Below are 27,251 nucleotides of genomic sequence, written 5' to 3' on the forward strand. Positions count from 1 at the left end.
GTTTTCTGTAAGGGTTAGATTTAGGGGTAGAGCCATATAATAAGTGTTTTTACAGTATTAAATACATTTTACACCTATGGAGAGTCCATGTATGGTTTACCAATTCCATGTGTGTGTCTGTGAGGGAAGGAACATGGAGACAATTAAAGAAAATGTGATATACCGCAAAGGAGAAATTTATTATGGTAGTCCACGACTTGGCAACATGTGGGTGTTGCTGTGGGTGTGAGACATTCTTGTATTGCTGCCAAAACAGCTAATAAAATATACCTTAACAACGTTCAAAAGGGAAGTGGCACTTCAGTCCGAAAACCCTGGAGAAACGTCTGAAAATGATGCCATGTAGTACATATAGAGACTTTGACCTAGGAAGTAGACAATGCACCCTTAGTTATGTCTGAAATCTGTCTTATAGATTATATGCTATACTTTAAATATTTGAAAATTAAATAAAATACACAAGAGTGAATCAGTTTGGCTTTAACTGTCCATAAGTGACATGACTAAAACAATAATTTAATTTCTTATCAGTTAACTATCCCCATCTATGTCCAGCATTGGTTTCATTTTAATAATGGTAACTATATTTACCTAAAAACATAACATCAGCTAATAAATGTTTTTTTTAGATGTCATCACATTTAGTTCAGTTAACTGATGTTATTGAGTCTTACCTTACTCTACGAACAACAGGCCTATAAAAAGTCACACAATTCTCAAATGAAACATGAATGTTGCACGATGACACGGACAAAATGAGAATGTCAACCAATGTGTTTCTGCAGACTGTTTTCATCAAGTCTGTTTATAAAAACATAGAATTAATACATTTTTACTATTAGAAGGTGGATATATTCACACACTGCTGCCACACAACTGTGTTAAAACCCCTAATAAAAATGATTTCTGCATAATAGGTCCTCTTTAAGGTAATTACACTACATGCATTAGGTGCATCTGGGATAGACCTTTGCACAGTGGAAATGTACTGTGGTGAGATGAGTATTTTTTGGAAGCGAGAAATGAATGTTGTTTGCTCTGGACAGAAGAAGAAAAGGATCATCCAGGTAGCCCAAAAGCCAGGCTCTGTCATGGTTGTATCAGTGCCCTTGATAAAGATATCTGTCAAAGCCCTTGGCCACAAATGGGTCTTCCAAACAGACCATGACCCTGAGAATACTGCCAAACTAGTTCAAATGTGCTTTAAGGATAACAGAGTGAATGTTTTGGTGTGACCATCACAAAGCCCTGATCTCAATCATATAGAAAATTTGTGGGCAGATTTGAAAAAGCTTGTGTGGAAATTCCTGCAAATTGTTGTGAGAAGCTTGTGGAACGAGACCCAAAACATTTGACCAAAGTTATACAGTTTAAAAGCAAAGCTAAATAATACCAAGGAAATGTGTGTAAAGTATATCTAGAAATTAATAAAAACTTCTAAAAAAAAAAAAACATTCTCTCAGTATTCTGGCATTTAGCGAATGTAAATCTTTTAGGTAATCCTAACGAACCTAAAACAGTAAACGTTTAGTATGAGTTTTTTAAATGGTCATGTTCCTTTTTTTAGAGTGTGTGTAAACTTCTGGTTTCAACTGTATTAATAAACAGCTAGTAGTTTATTAAGCTAGTAGTGTTAGTTAATGTTTTGTTTATACTGTGAATTGTGAAATAAACTAAAGTGTTACCCATATTTATCTTTGCTAAAACCTCCATAGCAATATTTATTTCAAGAATCGATAGTAGTATAATCATCTTACTGCACTGGCAGATCACATGATTTGCATCTACTTAAATCATTGAATACTTTCTCACATACAGCTGCTTATTTTTTGTGCAGTGTGAAGTGTAGCTGTGGCAGAAATGGGAGGGAGACTTTTATAAAAAAATAACAAAACTCCACCTCTTATCAAGCGTCCAGCATCCCTCCCTCCTACTCCAGCATCCCAGCTCTTTAAAAGCAGCCCAAGTCTCATTTCTGATCCAATTCTGATCCAATTACTGTTTTTACACATCTGATGTCTCTTCAGCACCACTACCTCCACTGAACATCAAAGAGGAACATCACAAGCTCTCTACATTGAACAAAGATGATGTCTCTGCCTCATTTGCTAGCTCTCTGGGTCACCATTCAACTGTGCATTTTTGCCTCCAGCTCACTTGTATTAGGCTTGAAAAAGTTCTGCTCGTTGTGCCCCTCGGGGGAGCTCAAGAGCCACAGATCTGGAGATGAGATGACATCCATGCTGGCGTTAGATGAGCCCTGCGGGGTTTATACACTACCGTGTGCTTTAGGGCTCCGTTGTATCCCTCCAACAGGGGACCAAAGTCCTCTTCAGGCGCTGCTTCAGGGACGAGGAGCCTGCAGAAACAGCAAAAACACCATCTCTGATGTCCCTCCACCTACAGGTAAGACCAATACACTCCAATAAATGACATGTGCTGTTTGTTCAAGCTACTTATTTAAAATAAGCTGAAACAACACAATTTGGGGGCGGGTTGACTTAATTGTGTTAATCTACACAATTTGTAAAAACTAATAAGCTAACTTAATTATTTCATGTTGTCAAAACACAAATCAATTTTGTGAAACCCACCATTTTATACAGTGTTCTCTGAGTATCTATTATTAAAAGTTATTAGGAAATGAATGGTAAGACAGTTGTGAGTAACTAACTAAACCTACACTGTAAATAAATCTTGCTGTTTACTTTTTAGTTGCATCAAATACAATTTTCTAGTTGGAAAAAGTGACTTTTATTGACATTTTTAATTGTGTAAAGTGGTATATGTCTGGGTTGGTGTCGTATATTACATTGTAAAAAAAATCTGCAATTTTACAGTTTGTTTCCGGCAGCTGAGGTGCTGAAAAAAAAATAAAAGAATGAGCGTTAAATAACAGAAATTTTACGTAAAATAACAGATATTAAATTACAGAAATTTACCGTAAAGTAACGGCTGTTAAAAACAGGAATTTACCGTAAAATAATGAATATTAAATTATAGAAATTTACCGTAAAGTAACGGCTGTTAAATTACAGGAATTTACCATAAAATAATGAATATTAAATTACAGAAATTTACCGTAAAGTAATGGCTGTGAAATTACAGGAATTTACCATAAAATAATGAATATTAAATTACAGAAATTTACCGTAAAGTAATGGCTGTGAAATTACAGAAATTAAATATAAAATAATGAATATTAAATTACAGAAATTTACCGTAAAGTAACAGCTGTGAAATTACAGAAATTTACTGTAAAATAACGGCTGTTAAATTAAAGAAATTTACCATAAAATAACAGATATTAAATTACAAAAATTTACAGTAAAATAACGGCTGTTAAATTACAGAAATTAAATATAAAATAATGAATATTAAATTACAGAAATTTACCGTAAAGTAACAGCTGTGAAATTACACAAATTTCCCGTAAAATAACGGCTTTATAAATTACAAAAAAATTACTGTAAAACAACAGATATTCAATTACAGAAATGTATCAAAAAACGGATATTAACTTAAAGAAATTTACCAGAAATTTAAATTTAAGGAAATTTCTGAAATTTAATATTTGTTATTTTACGGTAAATTTCTGTAATTTAACAGCCATGATTTTACTTTTTTTTGGGGTGCTGGGGTGCCGGAAATAAACTGTAAAATTACGGATTTTTTTACAGTGTATGCTACAAAAACCTTAAACTGCAGCACATTTTCTGTTATTTTACAGACTTATTTCTCTATATATTATTTCTTATACATTATATAATTTCAAACTACTTAAATGTCAGTAAAAGTCACCTTGATAAACTGTAGAGTTGAACTTTTAACATCAAAAGTTGACAGAGCAGAGATCAACATCCAACATAGGCTCATTCTGAAAACGTAGCCCTGTATACATTTCTGGAGATCGTGAATTATGTAGCCAGAGGTACGTATGGCTGCATTTCAATTTTAAAATTGACGCTACGGGGTGGTATGACGATGTGTTGTTATCGCGCTTACCAGCTGACCGCTTAGTTCCGTATGGACGGCTTTCCTACTGTTACTACTTTGTCCAGAGGCTCGCAATGTACGTCGGCAGACTTGAGACGCAGAGAAGAATTAACTATGACAATGGGGTTTGAATCAAGAGAAGAATGGTTCCAGAAAGCAGGTAAGACAAAAAAAGAAGCCAAAAATAAAATAAACAAGTGAATAACAGGGTAAGAATGTTGTAAAATCAGAAAATGTGGTAAAAATCAGGCGAATTGCTTTTTTGCATTGCTTTTGAAAACACTATCGGTTGGGTTTAGGGAAGGAGGTGGGCGGGTCAATCGATCGGTCAGTCAGTCGACAGCAGCCTCTGGTGGATTTACGTGAGAACAGCAGGCGCAAATGGCACTATTGAGAGAAATTTGAGATCTGAAAAAGTGTACAGAGCAGCCTCTGGTGGATTCACGAAAACAAAAACTGCAAAAATTTAGCTCAAAAATTTAGCTTAAATTTTACAAAAGAAACCATCAAACTTACTTTAAAAACTTGATGTAGCACATTACTTTAGGTGACCTTTTTTGACACCTCTGTAACTTACTATAGTACTTACAGTTATTTTTACACAATTGAATGTACATGCATTCAAACCTTAAGTATATGCACGTTATTAATTAATATTACTCAGTAGTTAAATGAATAGTTACACCGGACACTGTCAAATAAAGTGGATCACACATTATTTTAATTATTAACAAGTCATTAACTGAGACTTTTAGCTCAATAAACTACTAATTAGCAGCTTATCTATGGTTATCATTTATACGTAAATGCTGATGAGCCGTTCATACCTTAATATTAGGCAGGCAAAAGGCCTGTAGTAAATGGTGTAAGTTTTAAGTGTTACCATGAAGTGTAACCAAATATTATTCTGTCAAAACATTCATATATTTTACCATTAAATGTAAATAATGTTATTTAACTACTTATCTGCTGTTCACTTTTTCTATTTTTGTTCACTAATTTTGTTCTCTATTTATTTCTGTGTTTCAGACTATGAACCGTCAACCACAGAGAACAACGAGAAGGTAGTATTGCTGCTTCTGATTTTGTAAAAGTAGAGTTCTGCATATATGTTACTTGCTTTAATAATGTTTTTTTTAATTATTATTATGCAGGGTCCATGTCGCAAACTGCTGAACTCAGTGCTCCAGAGCATAGAGCTGACAGTGATTCGCTCGGTTCAGGACATCTACATCCCCAACTGTGACAAACAGGGATCCTTCAGGAGGAAGCAGGTGTGTAGAAAATAGAGAAGCTGCTTTAGAAATGCAAAACTAAGGTCTTAAGGGATTGGAGACGTGAGGCAGAGTAATTAATGACCAACACGGGCTCATTCTGAAAATGTACCCTTATATACATTTCTGGAGATCACAAATTATGTAGCCAGAAGTATGTACAGCTGCATTTCATCTTTAAAACTAACGACTAACTCGGTATGACGCTTTGCCTTTTCACGCTACCAGCTGACCTCTTACCTCTGTATGGACGGCTTTTCCTCTGTTACCAGTTTGGTCAAGCGGTGCTTTTGAAAACACTATTGGTTGGGTTTAGAGAGGTGGTGGGCGCTGGTCAATCGATGCTTTTGAAAACACTATCGGTTAGGTTTAGGGAAGGAGGAGGGTTTGTTAGTTGATTAGTCAGTCAGTCAGTCAGCCGACAGCGGCCTCTGGTGGATTTATATGAGAACAGCAGGCATGAATGACACTCGAGAGAGAAATTTGAGATCTCACAAAGTGTACAAAGCGGCCTCTGGTGGATTCATACAAAACTAAATCTGCAAAAAAAACGTAGCTCCTGGGATGTATTTAGTGCTCTCCAGAAATGTATATAGGGGTAAGTTTTCAGAATGAGCCTGGGTTGTTAATGACAGAAGTTTCATTTTTTGGGTGAACCAACCTTTTAAAAATCCTTACATGCGCTGTAAAAAATGTTTTTCTTACTGAGAGTTTTTGTCCTTTTTTTTTTTGCAGAGCATGTCAGAATATTTAAAGGGTTAGTTCACCCAAAAAATAACAATTCTGTCATTAATTACTCTGCCTCACGTCTTTACAATCCCCTGAGACCTTCGTTCTTCTTCAGAACACAAATAAAGATATTTTAGATGAAATCCTGGAGCTCTCTCATCCTCTATAGACAGCAAGTGTCCAAAGATGCTCAAAGTCCAGAAGAGGAACCAATACATTGTCAAAACAGTCCATGCGTCTTTAGTGGTTCAACTGTAATCATATGAAGCTCCAAGAACACTTTTATACACCAAAAATGACTTTGTACGCCTATGTTTAGCATCAGAAAAGGTTGTATGTTTACTACTGGTGTACAGTGTGTGCTGTGCTATTGACTCTAATGGCATTATATGCAACCCATGCTCATTGCGGATATGTACCCAGGTCTACATTTCTGGGGACAGCGAAATACAAAACCGCAGGTATGTCTGCTCGCAATTTATGTTTTTGCTTATCCACCAGAGGCTGCTGTGTATGCTTTTTTGATGATCTCAAATTCGAGTCTTCTCGCATATATCCACCAGAGGGCACAAAATACACTTAAGCAGACCAGGCCAGCCTGCTGTTGACTAATTGACCCACCCACCCGTTCCCTAAACCCAACTGATAGTGTGTTTTTTTTAAAGCAATCTATAAAAAGAAAAGCCGCTGCGGCCACATGATTCTACCATGATTTCAACCTGTTGCTTTTTTATTTTATTTATTTATTTTGCCTGATTCCTGGAACAATTTTTTACGAGACTCAAACCCTGTTGTCGCGGTCAATACTGCTCCACGTCCTAAGTCCACCAAAGTTCGCAGCCAGCCACTGGGCAAACTGGTAACATTATAAAAGCATGTCCGTATGGAGGTAAGCGGCAGCTGGTAGCGCAAATAGGAACAGTTGTACCTCTGGCTACATAATTTGCGATCTCCAGAAATGTAGACAGGGGTATGTATCCACAATGAGCCTGTATTCAATAAATTGTCTGTAGTAAACACTCGCTCGTTCTGACCTGACAGTGTAGAGAAGACAAAGGCGAACAAAGTCATTTCTGCCATTTGTTTTGGCACACAAAGGTGTTCTTTGAGCTTCCTATGATAACAGTTGAACCACTGAAATCCTCTTTTGACAATATTTTGGTTCCTTTTCTGGACTCTGAGAGTCTCGGGACCCTTGCTGTCTACAGAGAACAAGAGAGAGAGCTCCAGGATTTCATCTAAAATATCATAAACTGTGTCCTAAAGATGAACAAACAGCATGAGGGCAAGAAATGAATAGCAGAATTTTTATTTTAGGGTGAACGTACCATTTAAGACAGACGAAAGAGGTTTCAAATATGACATTTTTAATAAAATAATAAAATTCTGAATTCTGAACAGATAAATGAAAGATTTCCAATTGTTTGTCCTGTTGACTTTATTCTCTGACTGCCGTCATTTTGTATATCATAACAATGCGATCTATTCTTTATAAGCAATAATATAGTTGGTTTGCTCTTGTTTTGAATCAGTGTCGCTCGTCACGAGGAATGCAAAGAGGCCACTGCTGGTGTGTCGATGAGAAAGGATCAAAGATTTCGTCCCGTAGGAGAAGCGATGGATCAATCTCATGTAGCAGCGCTTAACAGAACTTCACATGGAAATCTGTTCATTACTCTGAGACAGAGAAAAAGCCAGCGACAAACACTGAGAATATTTATGGCCACAAGCCTTTACAGTCCTTCATCTCCCTCTGGTGGCGACAAATATGTTTGCAGCATTAATTCTCATGCATCAACTGCCAGAACTCTAACAACTTGATTAAAAGCATTTAAATTTTTTTCTTCTACTTTTAAAAAAAACTTTTATGTTTTAAAACTTAAACTTAAAAAATATAATATACTCTTTAGTCAATGTCATCTCCCATTAATGTGCTATGTGTCCCGAACAAATTACAGTACAATGTTTTTTGTTATTTTTCTTAATATATTTATGTTGCATACATATTACATTGAATATATAGTAATATATTGGCTGTCCTTTCGTTGAAATAGCTGCACAATATCTGTGTGTGTGTATATATGAAACAAACTAAACCTTTTCTATGTGTGATTTTAATAAATGTACGTAACTGTAACATATTGCTTAAATAAAGAGATTAAAACACTTTATTTTAATTTATTTCAAAGAAAATAATGTACTGGGGCGCAGCAGTGGCGCTGTAGGTAGTGCTGTCGCCTCACAGCAAGAAGGTCGCTGGTTCGAGCCTCGGATCAGTTGGCGTTTCTGTGTGGAGTTTGCATGTTCTCCCTGCGTTCGCGTGGGTTTCCTCCGGGTGCTCCGGTTTCCCTACAGTCCAAAGACATGCAGTACAGGTGAATTGAGTATGCTATCAATTGTCCGTAGTGTATGAGTATGAGTGTGTGTGTATGTGTGTGTGGATGTTTCCCAGAGATGGGTTGCGGCTGGAAAGGCATCCGCTGTGTAAAAACTTGCTGGATAAGTTGGCGGTTCATTCCGCTGTGGCGACCCTGGATTAATAAAGGGACTAAGCCGACAAGAAAATGAATGAACAAAGAACTGCAAGAACCAATGAATATACATTATTAACCCTTTAAGGTGCACACCCCTAAAATGTTTTGGCCCACATCTTGTATTGACTTAACTCCGATAAATAGAAATAAGCAATTAAAAAAATAATGATAACCCATGGATAAAAGATCAACCAGGTGGTTATGATGCCTGTTAAAGGGTTAAAGAACGTTTAAATTACAGATACAATCAGATAAAAGTTCACTTTCTTTTTAAATGCAGTTTAATTGTGCTGATAAAAATAAACTGCAGGCTGAAGCCTGAGCAAAGATTTGCCTATGTCAACACAACCACCTCAGCTCAACACACACACACTTCATCCCTTCACCAGCACTGGACGAGCACTAAACCAAACTCTTTCTGCAAAAAACTGCTCGGTTTGTTCTGTTCATGCGATTATTTCTCCAGGAGGATTATTTTTTCTTGAAGAAAGAAACTGCACGCCTCCAACAGAAATGCTGATCAGGCATGTGACTGTTTTGGATCAAGTGTAATTCTCTTGAGTCGGCGGAGCGGTTTATTCACTGTATAGAGTTGTAATAATTAGTGTCTGCTGGATTTTCAAGACACTCAAAGTCATAGTTAAGCTGTTGATTGTTATTTTTCTGAGAAGATGTCTTCCCCTGGTAAGTCAGGGGCTATTTTGGGAAGAAGACTTTCACGAACCAAAAGCAAGAAAAAACACTTTGTGCATCAAAAAGTGGAGGTGTTCTGGGCCAGCGACCCCATCCTGACAGTGTTCATGTGGGGCATCAATCACACGGTATGTGTTTCTACACACTTTCCTTGTTCCATATCTGATAAATTAATTTTTGTGTAGTGCTTAAATGTGTGTGTGTGTGTGTGTGTGTATATATGTATATATATATATATATATATATATATATATATATATATATATATATATATATATATATATATATATATATATATATATACACACATACATGTTTTCGTATATATATATACATATATACATACATACATATATATATATATATATATATATATATATATATATATATATATATATATATACAAATAAATATATATATACATATAAATATATATATATATATATATATATATATATATATATATATATATATATATATATTTATATGTATATATATATATTTATATGTATATATATATATATTTATATGTATATATATATATATATATATATATTTATATGTATATATATATATTTATTTATATGTATATATATATATATATTTATATGTATATATATATATTTATTTATATGTATATATATATATATATATATATATATATATATATATATATATATATATATATATATATATATATATATATATATATATATATATAATCACCTAATTGCTGAAGCATAAGGTGCATTGTTTAATGTTAGTGTGCTAGTGAGAAGGGCTGTCATTTTTTTTTAATAATCTTTTTATTGTTTTTAGCATAAGAAATAATCAATAACATAAACAGAACAAAAAAACAACATAAAAAATAAAAATAAAAAATAGGGGGGGGGGGGTTACAAAGGCCACTTCAAAATACACAAATAGTCGTACACAACATAGTACAACATCATCCAGAAAGCATAAGGAAATAAATAGAATTAAATATGAAGCAAAAATAATTTACAGAGAAATGCGTAGGCTCCATAATTTGACTTACTCCAGACCAATCTCACTTTTAAAGAGTTACAAGTCAGCATTACTGATATAAAACATAATTGGGCTCGAGAAGGGCTGTCATTAAGCAAAGTTTATTTATAAACTAATTTCGAGAGGATCACGTGCTTATGATTGATCACAGCTAGTCCCACATTTTCCAATTTCTGATTTACCAATCAGACGATTCCTAAGTCTCCATAAATAACCTAAGTTTCATACCATAGTCATCTTCATTTTGAAGAATCCCCCCTTCCTTCCCTACTCCTCCTCCTTTCCTAGATGGGCGGCATGGCGCCCAGTGGTTAGCACTGTTGCCTCACAGCAAGAACGTCATTGGTTCTAGTCTTTACCAAGCCAGCCGACATTTCTGTGCGGAGTTTACACGTTCTCCCCGTGCTCATATGGGTTTCCCCCGGGTTCCCCGTTTTGCTCCCACCATCCGAAAACATGCAACTTATGTTGACTAATCCAAATCGGCAGCATAGACATGATCCTAGTAAGTAGTTATCTCTTAAGAGCGATCACTATCTGTTCATTAGCTACTACAGCAGGGTAGTTCTCCAGATCTACCTGAGCTCAAACTCCCCTCTCGCCCTGCAAATGGGAGGGAGCCCTGGGCTCAAGGATCTTATGAGCTCAGGGCTCTCTCCCAGGTCAGCCTGCCAAACAAGCTTTAAAGTCAATCATCAGCTAAGGGTGAACTCTTGAAAGGCACAAAATGTATTTTTTTTTCATGCTAATGCTAATGACGACCCTTGATTTCAGGTTTGGCTTTCTAGCAAACAGGGAAACAGCAGCGCGGGTTTAATATGTTGTGTGTTTTGTTAGACTGCCCAAAGCAGCATTATAACTGAAGCCTAAAATGTATTCAGTTTGATAAACAGCGCTGCTTCTTCTCTACGTGATCATGTGCTGAACTACAGGAAGCGCTGGATTGTGGCATAATAAATGCTCCGCTGCTTTCGTGCTGCTTCACGTTTACTTCACATTAGCAATTGCTCTGCGTTTCTCTTGTTTTGCTTCTTTTAGCCTTAAAGTACAAATGAATTCAACACACTCAGTCACAGGGTCATCAATCTACGCCTTTGTTTGTTGTGAACACACTCCCTCTAGTGGGCAAAATGACATACTGTGCCTTTAATTCAACACCAATGCTAATTTTTAACCATCCCCCATTTAACCTTTGCAGATAAACGACCTCTTCCAAGTGCCGATGCCAGTAATGCTGCTTCCAGACGACTTCAAAGCCAACATAAAGATGAAAGTCAACAATCATTTGTTCAACAAGTACGGCCTATTAAACATCGCACGCCTCACTGAAACTCTTTCTGACTGACAGACTACTAAGGATGTCAGTTTAGGTCCATTTATTTGGCATGTCAGTACAAATGACTGCTTGGCACTGTATAAAATTGAGTCATGACGTGATTGGCGACATATAAATTTATAGATGAGTAACTGTGCAATTAAAATGGTCAAAAATTGCAAAGAAATTGCAAAAAAAAATAGTTTTTGTTTTGCTTAAGGTCCAAATAAATAAAAATAGTTCAATTATTTGTACAACGTTACTGTTTTGCTTTCAGAAAGTACATTACAAAACATATGCACTACCTCACAAAAGTCTTGTCAACAATCCAAGTTTTAGGATCAACAAATAATAAGTTGACTTCTAGTTGATCATTTGGTGTCAGAAGTGGATTATATGAAAGGCAAAAGCCTCCAGATTACGCTTATTTCACCAGAATAAAGTATGATCATGCACTGATTTTTAATGATTTCATTAGTCCAAGTCCTGCTGCAGTGGAGACAGAATGAATATTGTGTCTGACTCCATCATGAGCTTGGAGGACTGCATCCATACATCTCTGACTCAAATCACTGATTAATAAAGTCATCTGGAATGGCAAAGAAAGCGTTCCTGCAGGACTCCCAGAGCTCATCAAGAGTCTTTGTGTTCATCTTCAACGCCCCCTCCTTCATCTTACCCCAGACATGCTCAATAATGTTCATGTCTGGTGACTGGGCTGGCCAATTCTGGAGCAGCTTGACCTTCTTTGCTTTCAGGAGCTTTGATGTGGAGGCTGAAGTATGAGCAGGAGCGCTATCCTGCTGGAGAATTGTCCCTCTCCTGTGGTTTGTAATGTAATGGGCAGCACAAATGTCTTGATACCTCAGGCTGTTGATGTTGATCATCCACTCTGCAGATCTCTCCATACTGAATGTAACCCCAAACCATGATTTCTCCTTCACCAAACTTGACTGATTTCTGGGACAATCTTGGCTTCCAGTAGGTCTTCTGCAGTATTTGTGATGATTGGGATACAGTCCAACAGATGATTCATCAGAAAAATCTACCTTCTGCCACTTTTACAAATGATCAACTAGAAGTCAAATTATTATTTGTTGCTCTTACAACTGGAATTGATGACAAGGAGTGTACATATACAATACATACAATTAAGTCAAATTTTCTTTAAAACAAGCTAAATAATCTGCCAGTATGGTAAGCAAAATTATCTTTGGTTGAAAAGGGGGGTGGCTCAGTGGTTAGCACTGTCGCCTCATAGCAGGAATGTCGCTGGTTCGAGTCCTGGCAGTGCCAGTTGGCGTTTCTGTATGGAATTTTCATGTTCTCCCACATGTTGCATATGTGTAAATGTGAGTGTATACAGGTGTTTCCCAGTACTAGATTGCAACTGGAAGTGCATCCACTGTGTAAAACATATGCTGGATAAGTTGGCGGTTCATTCTGCTGTGGCGACCTCTGATAAAAAAGAGACTTTTTGAAAATTGAAGGAATGAATGGTTTAAAATAAGATTGTTTTGCTTATTTTAAGGGGAAAAAAGCCATTTTCTTCAGAAAACAAGAAAACAAGACAACAATCTTTAAATTTTCAAACAAATGCTAGTCTAAATATCTAAAATTAAATAAATTAAAAAGCATTTAAGTCAATAATTTAATTCAGAAATAACAGTAATAAATAATCAGTCAAAATAAAATATTTTTGTTGTTAAAACAAGCTAAATAATACAAAAAAAGCTTTTTGATGTAATGATTTTTAGATATTTAGACTCGAAACAAGACCAAAACCCTAATAAGAAAACTCTTTTTTTAGCTTTTTTCTTTTTTACTTTTTTAATATATATATATATATATATATTTACACAATAAACAAAATAAAAACTCTTAAGCAAGAAAGACTTTATTCATATTGTATATCTCCTGTCATTTAATAGTTTTGTGGCTTTAATAAGTGCAGTTCGGTTTAACTTTAATTTGTCCACTTTTTATATTTAAAAACAGCGTAAATATTAATATTTTGAAAGCATATTTGTCATGTCTGGTCTTATATATTACAGCTTTCAGACTGTTTTGCATGGCCACATGTGAATTGAACAAATCTTTTGTAAACCTCATAATCTGTCCCGGTATGGAGACTTTTATTAGTGATGGAGGGGGAGTTTCTGGCAAACACTCCAAACTTGTGACCCCACTAATATTCAACCTTGCCCACAGTTCTTATGATGAAATATCTGAAATTTCCAAGCAAAAACACAAGGACAGAACATATTATTTATTCAGACACGCTCTCTCATATCACTTAAACTTTCCAGGAGTATTTATAAGTGTTCAATAGTATATCATTTCCTTCCTTTCGTTCATTTTCCTTCAGCTTAGTCTCCACTTCAGAGGTCGTGACAGCGAATTTAACACTATTATTATCTTACTTTTCAATCTAACAATGCATATCATAAATTACAAATTAAAATAAACATGAGAATGATGTTTAAAAGGGGTTTTGAGATGCTTTTTATTTATAATAATTCATAGTTTTATTCATTGGTTGTATTTATGATGCTCAAGTGAATATGGGACTAGCAACTCCCTGCAACCCAGCCCTGCTTAAAATGTTATAATAGTTCAATGCAGTGTGAAATTCTCCAAATAAAAGAGAATCTGCCCGAACGCGTGAATGTAAACGCCCTCAGAGGGAAGTTTGGAGTCTGGCAGAACAAAATACATCAATCTTTTTTATTGTGAGTCGGAGCAGCTGTCATTAACCATGAAATTGAAGGTCAGATTGACCCATGAAGATCATAATCATAAAAAGAAAATCAGGCACATTCCACGACACTGAAAAAGGCACTGTACACAAGTTCTGACAGCTTGTGTTTGGGTCAAAATGACATGTAACTGTGCCTGTCAGGATAATGGAAAAAATAATAAAATTATCTATATTTCTTTACACAAACACATATATTCATATTACATTTATTCATTTAGACTCATATATATTTTTGTTACCTTATTGTTTATTTGTAATTAATAATTTTTAATGTGTGAGTGTTTTAATATCATGTTTTACTTATTTAAGTTTTTAGGTTTGCAATTTATTGAGCAAATTATTTAAAAATTGTTAATAAATAGTTTTTTATTCATAAATGCATATTTAATTATTAGAATAAAATAATCATATAAATTATAATATATCCAAATATATATATAAATAATAATATATATATATATATATAAATTATATATATATATATATATATATATATATATATATATATATATATATATATATATATATATATATATATATATATATATATATATATATATATGGATATATTATAATTTATATTTTTATATATATATATATATATATATATATATATATATATATATTCATTTATTTTTATCATTTTTTATCATTTTATATAAAATATTAATAAATTGTTTTTATTCCTTAATGTTTAATTAATTATTAATTATAATAAAATAATCATATCAATAATAATATATTCATATATAATCTATAATTTTGTAATATAATTTTATATAATTATACATATATTTTTTTGCGTTTAGTTTTTTACGTTTTACTCATTTCAGTGTTTACATTATTTATAATACACTATATTAATTAAATAATGTATTATTAGATATTCATTGTAATAAAATAATAATATAAATAAAAAATAGACGTTAAAATATGTATGTATTTATAAATACATACACACACACTTTAATTTATTTATATGTATATATGTATTTTTTTGTTTGTTTTTTAAAATAAGTACCACACATTTCAGTTTGTAATTTATTAATCAAATAATATATAATTTCCATGCAATAAAGAGATATTGTTAGAAATATTATAGATGCATTTACACAGCTAAAAACACAATTTGTATTAATTTATTTGCATATTTTTAGGGAAAACCTCCCTGGACATTTCAAGTTTAAGGAGTACTGTCCGCTGGTGTTCAGGAATCTGAGAGAGCGGTTTGGAGTTGAACATCAGGATTATCAGGTAAGACATTTCTGTACAGTTTAAGACTCAAGGCATGAAAAGTTGAAGTCTTTATGTGTCATGACTGAACATTGCAGCTGTGCCACGTGATACCAAACAGTGAGATACACAGCAGAAAGCCTCTCGTTTGCATTATTTGCATAGATCTGGCCAAGTAGGCCTGTTTAAACCCATACAATTGAAAGGTGTTTTTAAGACACGTGAGCTCAATTACATTTGAATGCTGGCCATCATTTGCTTTTGTTTGCATGAGGCACCCGTCACTGAATATGGAGGATTCTAGAATTGCCAGTACATTTTCTATCTCCTGTATTCCAATTCGCATACGCATGCTATTCTAAAACACTTTTGAGTGTGTAACAAGAGTATGCATGATTTGGGACATACTACTCGCTCATTAACGGACTGTTCTGTTGCTTATTTATGAGATCACACATCCTCCACATTGCTTTTTTATTCATTTACCAACCATATTGGAGATTCAGCAGCAGGATAATCTCTGATGTCCCAGGAGTGTCTGTGTGACGTTTCAGCTCAAATTAGCTCATGAAAAATGTTCTATAACTCTCTGAAACTGCCCCTTTTAGGATTCCTAATTGTGGCATTTTGGTGACTGTCGCTTTAAATTCAAATGAAATTGTGCTCTTTTTAATAGAGGGCGGAGCTTTAAACTCCTATGTGTCAGCATAGCGGCAGATTCAAAAACAAGTCTGAACTCCTATGCTAATGAGGGATAGATGGTCACTAGTGCATACCTGTTAACATTGGGATGTGAAAAAAAGGTCACGCACTGTTATATGACTGTTTAAGATCAAGGGGCGGCCCCTGGTGGTTCGACGGTATGGGTTGTGTATAGGGAGGAACGGCATTTTAATGTTTATTTGACACCCTTCAGAGAAAAACTGAAAATACGGGAGAAATATCGAAAATACCTTTACAGGATGATAGCGGGATAGAACTGTAAAATACGGTAGAATCCCGGGAAACACGAAAGGGTTGACAGGTGTGCACCAGTGGGCGGGGTTTTCCCCCTCTGATGACACGAACAAATGGAGAATGTCAATCAAAGGTGTTTCTGCAGACTGGTTTGATCAAGTCTGATTATGAAAACAGAGAATTAATTCATTTTAATAATGATGAGCTGGTTATATTCACACACTGCTGACACACAACTGTGTTTAAACCCTTTTTAAAAGTGATTTTTGCATAATAGGTTCCCTTTAAAATGTGCAATTTCTAAATATAAACACTGAGCAGTTGCCGTTGTGCAATCTGTGTTACTGTAAAAATGCTCTCTGTTAGAATATTTTGATTGTTTTTATTGTAACAAATTCTTAAAGGGATTTTTAAAAATATGCACACTGGAAGAAGAAAATCAGTGTTGAAAGCAGGATTATTTTTATATACCCGCTAGAGGGCGCAAACTGACTTATATCTTCTTTCTGAACAAAAACTTAAAGAGCATTCTTGCGTGGTGAAACTAAAGGGGTAGTTCAGCCAAAAAGTGAAAAAGTAGTGGAGTTGGAAGGGCATCCGCTGCATAAAACATAGGCTGGAATAGTTTAGAAATGAACAGAAAGAATAGAATAGAAAATGAATGAATGAACGAATAAATGAGTAAATGAATGAATGAATGAACAAATTAATAAATGAATGAATGAATGAATGAATGAACAAATGAATGAATAAAGGAATGAACGAACGAATAAATGAATGAATGAACGAACAAATTAATAAATGAATGAATGAATTAATTAATTAAGGAATGAACGAATGAACGAATAAATTAATGAATAAATGAATGAATGAATGAATGAATGAATGAATGAACGAACGAACGAACGAACGAACGAACGAACGAACAAATGAATGAATGAATGAAGCCTCTTAAAAAGACTGCAGGTTCATCCTCCACTTTATATTGTGTTTGGCTCCACTCTAATAATACTATTTTTTACCCAGTTTACCTTATTTATCCCTGGCAGATAGTATTTAGTAAGGCATGGCTTTGATTTTCTGTTTTCAATTTTCCTTATGTGTTTTTTCAGGTTTCTCTAACACGAAGTCCTCCAGTAAAGGATGACAAGGAGGAGGAAGCAGTGCTGCTGTTGTTGAAATCATACGACCGAACACTAATTGTCAAGCAAATCTCAAGTGAGGAGGTGGAGGACATGCACAACATCCTTTCAGAATATCATCAGGTACTGAATAGTGTTTCAATTCAGTAGTTCATATCAATTCAGTATATCAATTCAATTCAAGTACATTTCAATTCAGTATTTGGCTGCATGGTGTGTATTTGTTAAATATTTGCTGCACATTTCTATATTTAGTTGTGTTGAGAGTGTTTGCATCACATTTGTGTTTGTTGTGAGTATATATATATATATATATATATATATATATATATATATATATATATATATATATATATATATATATATATACACATACATACATACACACACATATGTATATATATATATAAGAAATGTTTGTGCATTTGCTTGTGTTGTGAGTGTGGATTCTCCTTGTTTACAGCATTCCCCAAGCATCTGCTGTTGAGATAATCTAGAATGCTGCTTGACTGGATATATTTCTTCTTATTAATACACAAACTAGAGCAACTGAACTTAGATAAACAATGTATTGTGTTGCTAAACGTGATATATTTATTGAGATATAGCTTGATTGTTCACCGATCAATTAACAATTGACTGAATCTAGACTATTTTTTCAACCAAATAATGATTTTCCGTTTCCCCTCAGCACATCGTAACATGTCATGGCAGCACATTACTTCCTCAATTCCTCGGCATGTACCGCGTCACTGTGGACAATGAGGACACATACCTTTTAGTCATGAGGAATATGTTCAGCCATCGACTAACAATTCACAGAAAATATGACCTCAAGGTAGACAATTTTTTTTTTAGATAAACTCATTCTGAAAACGCAGCCCTATATGCATTTCTGGAGATCACGAATTATGTAGCCAGAAGTACCTATGGCTGCATTTTCTCTTTAAAACGAACGCTACCAGGCGGTATGACGCCATTTCTTTTCATGGTACCGGCTGACTGCTTACCCCTGTATGGACGGCTTTTCCGCTGTTACCAGTTTGCCCAGTGGCTCGCCTTGTATGTCGATAGACTTGAGACACAAAGAGGAGTTGACCACAACGATGGGGTTTGAGTCTGGCGAAGAACAGTTCTAGAAAGCAGGCAAAACAAAAAAATCAAAAGACAAAAAATAATAGTGGTAGCAGAAGTAGTAAAGGTGTCGTTGTAGCAGTAGTAGTAGTAGTCGTTGTTGGTGTAGTAGTACCAGTAGTAGTAGTCGTTGATGTAGATGTTGTAGTAGCAGTAATGGCGGTATTAGTAGTAGTAGTAGCAGTCGTTGTTGGTGTAGTAGTACCAGTAGTAGTAGTCGTTGATATAGATGTTGTAGTAGCAGTGATTGCGGTATTAGTAGTAGTAGTAGTAGTCGTTGCTGGTGTAGTAGTACCAGTAGTAGTAGTCGTTGATGTAGATGTTGTAGTAGCAGTAATTGCGGTATTAGTAGTAGTAGTAGTAGTCGTTGTTGGTGTAGTAGTACCAGTAGTAGTAGTAGTTGATGTAGATGTTGTAGTAGCAGTAATTGCGGTATTAGTAGTAGTAGTAGTAGTCGTTGTTGGTGTAGTAGTACCAGTAGTAGATGTCGTTGATGTAGATGTTGTAGTAGCAGTAGTAGTAGTGGTAGTAGTCATTGTTGGTGTAGTAGTACCAGTAGTAGTAGTCGTTGATGTAGATGTTGTAGTAGCAGTGATTGCGGTATTAGTAGTAATAGTAGTAGTCGTTGTTGGTGTAGTAGTACCAGTAGTAGATGTCGTTGATGTAGATGTAGTAGTAGTAATAGTAGTAGACGTTGTTGTATTAGTTGTAGCAAACGCTATAGTAGCATCAGTAGTGGTAGTCATTGTTGTAGCAGTATCAGTATTAGTAGACATTGTAGTAGTAAGAGTCGTGGTCGTGGCTGTAGTAGAAGCAGTAGTAGTTGTAATATAAGTAACTTTCTATAGTAATAGTTGGTGTAGTACTTGTAATTTAATATCATTGTCAGTTATTATTACTGTTGTCCTGTCTTTCTTTTTACTGTCATTATTACCATCATACATTACTCAGCATTGTTGTTACCTCTGACTGGTTTCTTTCCATCTGTTTTACTTATATCTGTGATACTTGCTTCATTTATTGACTGTTATTGTTCCTTATGTATGTACTCTGACCTGTCCACCAAGTTACCTTTACACACACACACACACACACACACACACACACACACACACACACACACACACACACACACACACACACACACACACACACACACACCAGTACCTGATTATATTGTTTTTGTTTTGTTATTGTTTTGTTATTGTTTTTTGTTGATGTTTCTTTGTATTTGTATGATCCCAATTTATGTACATTTTTGGATATTCTACTAAAAAAATTATAAAAGACAAAAAATAAAATAAACAAGTAAACTACAGGGTGGGAATGTGGTAAAATCTGAAAATGTGGTAAAATCAGGCGAAGGCTTTTCTTTTTCTGGATTGCTTTTGAAAACACTTTCGGTTAGGTTTAGGAAAGGAGAATGGCGGGTCAGTCCATCAGTCACTTGACAGCGACCACTGGTGGATTTACGTGAGAATAGCTGGCGTGAATGGCACTCGCGAGAGAAATATGAGATCTGAAAAAGCATACAAGCAGCCCCTGGTGGATTCGCAAAAACACTGCAAAAATACGTAGCTCCTGGGACGTATTTGGCGCTCTCCAGAAATGTGTACAGGGGTACGTATTTAGAATGAGCCTGGGTTGAATAAATTAACTATTTACTCATTGTTTATTCTTTTGATATTCCAATTGGTTTCCATTGTGAGGAATTGGATTGTTGCAACTTTAGCTCATTAAAACACAGCAGAGCATAAAACGTGGAAGGATCAATCATGTTTTCCTCATTTTATAGGGGTCATTGGTTTCTCGAGAAGCAAGTGACAAAGAAAAGGTAAGAAATGATGGGATTATGTTAAGTTGATCTGCATTTTTGTCTTATATCAGTATATCTTATGTTTCATTAATTAATTAATTAAGTAATATGAAAACCCAGGTGAAAGAGCTGCCTACATTCAAGGATGTGGATTTCAGGAATAACATGCAGCGAGTGTACATCAGTGATGAGGAGAAGGAAAAGCTTCTGGATAAACTCAACAGGGATGTAGAGGTGAGAAGATTGAATGATTTGCTAATTACTAATCTCATTTAATTAGACATTATGTTTCATGATATCTGGAAACAGTTTACCAGAGTGAAAACATGTTTTTATTGTTTTTACTCATGGCTTGCGCAAATAAATTGCGCTATTTGCACGGTAATAGGTGCGTGAACATTTTCAGTTTACTCGCTTCATTCACACCTTAAATTAGCTTAATTTGCACGTAAAATTCACTTGACAATAGACGCAGGATCACGTCATGTGCGGGGCTTCTGTCTGCTCAGTGACTCTAGTTTTGTTGCTAAATGATTAACATGGATTTTATTGAGAGAGTAGCTGTGCTTTACGTGCTTTAGGACGGCTGAAAAACAGCGTAGATTTGTTCGGCGCAGGGTCCAGATCCTTTCAGAGGTGCACCCAGCTCTGAGTTCATCAACTCCTCAAGAAACTATACCTGGAAGATGGAGGTTTTCAGCGGTGCTTCAGACGGAGCCGAGCCCAGTTTGATGAGCTGTTGTCGGTGTCGGCAAGAGGATTTCCCCTCGGGACACCAACAACAGGCACTTCATCATAATCACCTCCTACAAGATCAAACTCCTGATTGGTTAACCCGGCTTAAATGTGCGAAAGTTCAGATTTTCAAACTCGAGCGATTTGCTTGTTAATAGTGTCAAATGTGCAAACCATTCAATTAGCGCTGCCTCATTCATGTGAATAAGACAGTAGGATGTCTATTGGCGTCTTTGCATTGACTTAACATGTAAATCATTCACACTTGATGCTTCATCCACGTCTGGTGTGTACACACCATTTGAATGATGAAGACTACAACTCCCATGATTCCACACTCTCTATGCTTGTGTTTGTTTTGAATGTGATAGGTGGCCGTCTAGTGGCCAAAATTACACACTGCACCTTTAAATACCAGATGTGGATGACAGTCTTTCTCTCTCTTGTCTACTTGTGATGCGATTAACCAAAATGTGTGTGTTAATATCTGTTCTAAACAGAGCCTTTACAGTCTGTTAGTACTGTTGAAGTCAGAATTATTAGCCCCTCTATATATTTTCCCCCAATTTCTGTTTAACAGAAAGAAGATTTATTCAACACATTTGTAAACATAATAGTTTTAATATGTCCTTTCTAATAACTAATTTATTTTATCGTCGCCATGATGACAGCACATAATATTTGACTAGATATTTTTCAAGATACTAGCATTTAGCTTAAAGTGACATTTAAAGGCTTAACTAGGTTAATCAGGATAAAGTTAAGGCAATTAGGCAAGTCATTGTATAACAGTGGTTTATTCTGGAGACAATCCAAAACAAATATTGCTTAAGGGGGCTAATAATATTGACCTTAAAATTGTTTTTAAAAAATTAAAAACAAATAAGACTTTCTCCAGAAGAAAAAATATTATAGGAAATACTGTGAAAAGTTCCTGAATCTGTTAAGCATAATAACAAAACATTCAAAGGAGGACAAATAATTTTGACTTCAGTGTGTTTTGTTGCAGTTTCTTGTGCGTCTGAAGATCATGGACTACAGCCTTCTGCTGGGCATTCATGATGTCGGGAGGGCAGAGCAGGAGGAAGAGGAGGAGATGAAGGACTCTTTAAGCGAAGAGGAAGAAGATTCAGAGAATGATCTCCACCTTCCAGCGGTGGGGTCTTTCGGGACGTCCCCTGAGGGCATTGCTGGATACATGAGCTCCTACAAAGCTCTCGGTCCAGGAGAGTTTGATCCTTTTGTTGATGTATATGCCATCCAGAGCGTAGATGGTGAGTTGCATTACAAAAAGCATTAGTCTTTAGTATTTTTTAGACATAACTCTCAGGTGCCAACATGTGTCTGGAAAATTTCAGCTCAAAGTACCTCATGCAGCTTTCATTTAGTTTTAAAGGTCCTGTGAAGTGCTTTGAAATGTGCATTTTTAATTTGATGTTTGACGTAATCTCAAGTGAAACATGAAGAGAGGGTGGGACAGGGAGTAGCTCCTCCCCTTTAAAAGAACAGCCAATAGCGTTTGGTTTTTCTCACAGCTCTGCTAGTGAGTGGTCGAGCTCAAGCGCATCAAAGGATAACAAATATAAAAGGGGCAGGGCATGTCAGATACTAGAGGGAATTTGATTGGTCAGAGGTTTGATGAGGAACTGAAGTATCAGGTGACGTCAACAAAATCGTTGATCTATTCAGGCGGAACTGACAAACTGCTAGATTTGGATGTTTGTATCAGATTTACATTTTCTAAATGTGAATTTTGTTTTGGAGCACACTAGCTTAAATATATATCCTTAAAACTAACAGACATGGAAAGGTGTGAAATAAATTCTTGAGGTTAATAAGCCAATGTCAATGTCTTTTAACCCTGCTGAAAAATCCAGCTTAAACCAGCCTAGGATGGTTGGCTGGTTTTAGCTGGTCGACCAGCCTGGTTTTAGAGGGGTTTTGCCCACTTCCAGGCTGGTTTCCAGCCATTCCTAGCCTGGTCCATAGTTGCTATGGCTGGTACATAACCAGCTAAAACCATCTAAAACCAGCTTGACCCTCCTGGTTTAAGCTGGACATAGCTGGTTTTAGCTGGTCATCTCCCAGCCTGATCAGCTAAAACCAGCCTGGAAATGGCTGGAAACCAGTCTTGAAGTGGCTAAAACCCCTCTAAAACCAGCCTGGTGTACCAGCTAAAACCAGCCAACCATTCTAGGCTGGTTTAAGCTGGATTTTTCAGCTGGGAATATGCCAAAATAAATGTTTTATCTCATCTATATCCCAAGGAGATCAAGTAAAAAAAAAGAAGGCGCAAATATTTATGAATGTATTTCTTCTGCAAGCAAAACGGCTTGTTTCTTTAAATTGAAAATGTACATGTGCACCAAACAGAGGCCGCTGGCTGAAAGAGATGGTAACAAACACGTCAATAGACAAACATATTTAAATATTAAAAAATAAATATATAATTTTTGGTAGAGTTTGGGGACCTTTTTGTTTTTAAAAGGTGGTGGATTTGGAAATGTTTTACTAGAAGATTAGTAAAAGAGGTGATGTTGTGTCCTGATGAAAAATCCAGAGAAGTCTTTTGTTTTATTTGTTCATTTGTTTGCTTGTTGATTTATGTCACACCCAGTCCATGGAAATGTGTATTTACATGTTAAAATATAATAAAAAAGTTATTGAAAAAAACCTAACAGACATAAACTAACATCAACATTTTTTATTTTAATTTTGCAGGACTTTTAAATTAATAAATGAGCAATGTTGATATAATAAATCACATTAAACCTAATTAAGATTAATCAATGATAATAAAAGGTTTAAGTTTTGTCATTTTTAACATTCCTCTCAAAATAAATGTCCATTATGTGTTTTCATAAATTAAATAGTACAGATTCTGTTGGTCTCTTCTTGGTGTAGGTGCTCCATGTAGAGAGGTTTACTTCATGGGTCTTATCGATATTCTGACCCAGTATGACACCAAGAAGAGAGCAGCTCATGCTGCAAAAACAGTCAAGCATGGAGTAAGTCAAACATATTTACTGTGCAGTTCTTTCAATGCTAATTTAGTTTATTTAAAAAGACTAAACTGAACTTGAAATGCTTTTATTGCTGTGATTATAATTGGATATTAAGTGTTACTCATTTGCCATTATTTTCATTTGTGTTTTGTATTTACAGGCCGGGGCTGAGATCTCTACCGTTCATCCCGAACAATACGCCAAGCGTTTTCGAGAATTCATTGCAAACATCTTCGCCAATTAAGAGCATTTTAAATGTATTCCTCCAGATCTAGTAGACATAACATTGCTTGGGAGCTAGTAAAATGTTCTCAATTAATTATATTAAAAGCATTTTTTAATTATTATGACTTTTAGTAATTATAAAACTGTGATTAAATTGCTTTTGCTAGTCACAATTACAGTGAGAATGCATCCTTCAGATTAAAAAATATAATTTTTTATGTCCCCTGATGGAGTTTGAGTCACCTTTGCTTCCTTTCCACAAGACAAAAATACTATAGTAAATTATAGTTAAACTATACTACAGTAAAGTAACTGAATTAATCAGCTGTGGCAATATAACAACTTATGTAATACAAACAAATTCCACATTACTGTAGTTTTCTACAACTATTGTTATATTATATTACACAGCAGAGTTTACTGTAGTAAAAACTGAAGGATACTATAAGAATACAATATAAGGATACCATACAGTTTATCAGTTCACTATAGTTACTATTACAGTATGCTTTAACAAAGTGTTATAAATACTGTGATATACTAAATTACACCTTCCTATAGTATGATGACACTAGTGTTTACTATAAATTACTCAAGTATTTTCTCATGTGGTTCAGACGGGGTCTGTAGGGCTGCCTTACTATTGAATCCCACCCTTAAACATTAATGAGAGGGGTCTGGCTGCAGACCTGGTGTAGTGCAATCTGGGCTGCATCCAATGTTTTTTAATGGGCTCACCTAACCCCACCCCTAACCCTACCCATCACAGTGACGTCACTAGCTCCATTTGAGTGCAATGTGTCTGATATTGCATCGCTGAGTGATGCAGTCTCAGCTTGCATCATAAAGGCTGCATCCAGATACTATTGACATTATTAGTATTGAATTCACACTCAACCGAAAAAACTTTGCTGTATTTCTGTGGACTTGTTAAACACTATATTGATTGCTAATATTGTCCTGTTTGCCTCTGTAAAGGTGCTGTTCTGTGTTGTATAGTATAAAGCATTATAATAAAGGTGACTTGACAAATGTATGTGAGTATTTTGAAAAAGACATATATCACTTGATATGTTTTACAGGTTAGTGTGTGTTTGCTATATTGGTTGCTATATTGTGTAATTTAAACTGCATCTCTGCATTAATAAGCGCCTCATAATCTTACTGTTCACTATTGAGTCCACTAAAATGACCTTTTACGAATGAGAAAATTCTGACTTTAAGCAGATTAAAAGTTCAGGGCTAAAGCTTTTGTGTAAATCTTTCAGTTTATGTCAAATAGGCCACTGTAGTGATGAAATTATTGATTTTGTAATCTGACAGAGTTGTGTAATAACCCGTTTTTAAACGTAGGCCTATTTTAGGTTACACTTTAAGTTACACCTTATTTGAAGTGTAGATTCCAACTAAAATAGATGAATTAGCTTAAATCCCACAAAGCAAACCCTACTGAAAAAGACTTGCTAAAACCAGCCTAGGCTGGTTGGCTGGTTTTAGCTGGTCGACCAGGCTGGTTTTAGAGGGGTTTTGGCCATTTCCAGGCTGGTTTCCAGCCATTTCCAGCCTGGTCTTAGCTGGTCAGGCTGGGAGGTGACCAGCTAAAACCAGCTTAAGCAGCCTAGCCAGGCTGGGAGTCCAGCCAAAACCAGCTATGTCCAGCTTAAACCAGGCTGGTCAAGCTCACTTAGCTGGTCCAGCTAAGACCAGGCTGGAAATGGTTGAAAACCAGCCTGGAAGTGGCCAAAACCCCTCTAAGACCAGACTGGTGAACCAGCTAAAACCAGCCAACCAACCTAGGCTGGTTTAAGCTGGATTTTTCAGCAGGGAAATATCTCTGGGCCCGCTCTGGCCCACATAATCAGCTTTTGCTTGGCCCACATGCTGCAGTAAATTACTGTACATGACTGGACCAAGTCTGACTTCCAGATAAAAGCCAAACATGGACCATATCCGGGCAAAGGTAATAACCCATAACTGAGCCTGAACTGGGCCAGATATGTTGGTGAGTCACGACTGCATTTGAAATTGATAAACCCACAAATCATTGCGCTTTTGGCACACTATGGCCGTGCTTTTTCTTGAGGCCACCTGATTGGTAGAATTTGTTTATTTTTATTTGAAAATAATAACAAGGTATTTTAAATTTGGGTCAAGATAAGCAGAGCTTACATGGCCCACATATCCATTATTAACACCTGGGCCAAATACTACAATTTATATCTGGCCAAAGTATTGTATGCCACCTTAAAGACGGAGCCACCTCTGCCAAACCAGGGCCATGTTTGGCCCACATGCCAGTATGTATGCCAGTGCCGGATGAAAGCCTGCTGTGCCAGATTTATGCCAAATCTGGGCCAGAATTCTTTGCTACCTGGGATGTTAAGTGTTTGCTTAGCATTCAAAAGCTAGTAGTGCTTCCTACATTCCCTGTGACTTACTTAGCATAGATGGAAGATGAAGAAATATATTTATTTTACCCCTCACAGTGCATGAAGGTATTATCTAGCTACTAATGAATCTACTAAGTGCACATCAGTTGTTATTGTGATGCATTTTGGTTTGAAATGTGCAATGTTTTTGATTCCATCTGACAACATTTTATTAGGTCTAAAGGCTATTTATTTATTTGTTTATTAGTCGTATGTTTATGTTTAAACATGAATTACTAATCTT

The 27,251-nt window shown here is 35.5% G+C and overlaps 3 protein-coding genes across 6 annotated transcripts in view; all 3 read left to right on the plus strand.

Annotated features, from left to right (window-relative positions):
• Window positions 1-27,251, plus strand: part of rbms2a (RNA binding motif, single stranded interacting protein 2a) — a 608,287-nt gene that overhangs the window by 504,624 nt on the left and 76,412 nt on the right. The window lies entirely within an intron of this gene.
• Window positions 1,983-8,166, plus strand: igfbp6a (insulin-like growth factor binding protein 6a). The gene is given in 4 exon segments (NM_001161401.3): window positions 1,983-2,406; window positions 5,026-5,060; window positions 5,151-5,270; window positions 7,532-8,166. Coding segments are annotated over 4 exon segments (588 nt in total). The 5' UTR covers window positions 1,983-2,087; the 3' UTR covers window positions 7,646-8,166.
• Window positions 8,701-25,614, plus strand: pip4k2cb (phosphatidylinositol-5-phosphate 4-kinase, type II, gamma b). Of its 3 annotated transcripts, XM_087273075.1 has the most exons (10): window positions 8,701-9,354; window positions 11,454-11,551; window positions 15,489-15,585; window positions 17,634-17,786; window positions 18,355-18,501; window positions 20,593-20,631; window positions 20,734-20,847; window positions 22,358-22,622; window positions 24,253-24,356; window positions 24,514-25,614. In XM_087273075.1, exons 1-10 carry the CDS (start codon window positions 9,205-9,207, stop codon window positions 24,595-24,597), a joined length of 1,251 nt encoding a protein of 416 aa, XP_087129201.1. In that variant the 5' UTR covers window positions 8,701-9,204; the 3' UTR covers window positions 24,598-25,614. The 3 variants fall into 3 exon arrangements, 2 of the variants coding, with proteins under 2 accessions (XP_087129201.1, XP_087129202.1); XR_015502207.1 differs by lacking the exons at window positions 24,253-24,356; window positions 24,514-25,614 and adding an exon at window positions 23,546-23,625 and having other exon boundaries at window positions 22,358-23,224; XM_087273076.1 differs by lacking the exon at window positions 18,355-18,501.

Source organism: Danio rerio, chromosome 11 (genome assembly GCF_052040795.2).
Source record: "Danio rerio strain M-AB ecotype USA chromosome 11, GRCz13ab, whole genome shotgun sequence".
Lineage (NCBI taxonomy): Eukaryota > Metazoa > Chordata > Actinopteri > Cypriniformes > Danionidae > Danio > Danio rerio.

What these genes read in the sequence shown, in the direction of transcription:
- pip4k2cb (XM_087273075.1), top strand. Translation starts at nt 9,205, where the DNA reads ATGTCTTCCCCTGGTAAGTCAGGGGCTATTTTGGGAAGAAGACTTTCA. An exon ending in AACAATCATTTGTTCAACAA is followed by an intron (nt 11,552 to 15,488) that starts GTACGGCCTATT and finishes GCATATTTTTAG; the next exon opens with GGAAAACCTCCCTGGACATT. An exon ending in TGCCATCCAGAGCGTAGATG is followed by an intron (nt 22,623 to 24,252) that starts GTGAGTTGCATT and finishes TTCTTGGTGTAG; the next exon opens with GTGCTCCATGTAGAGAGGTT.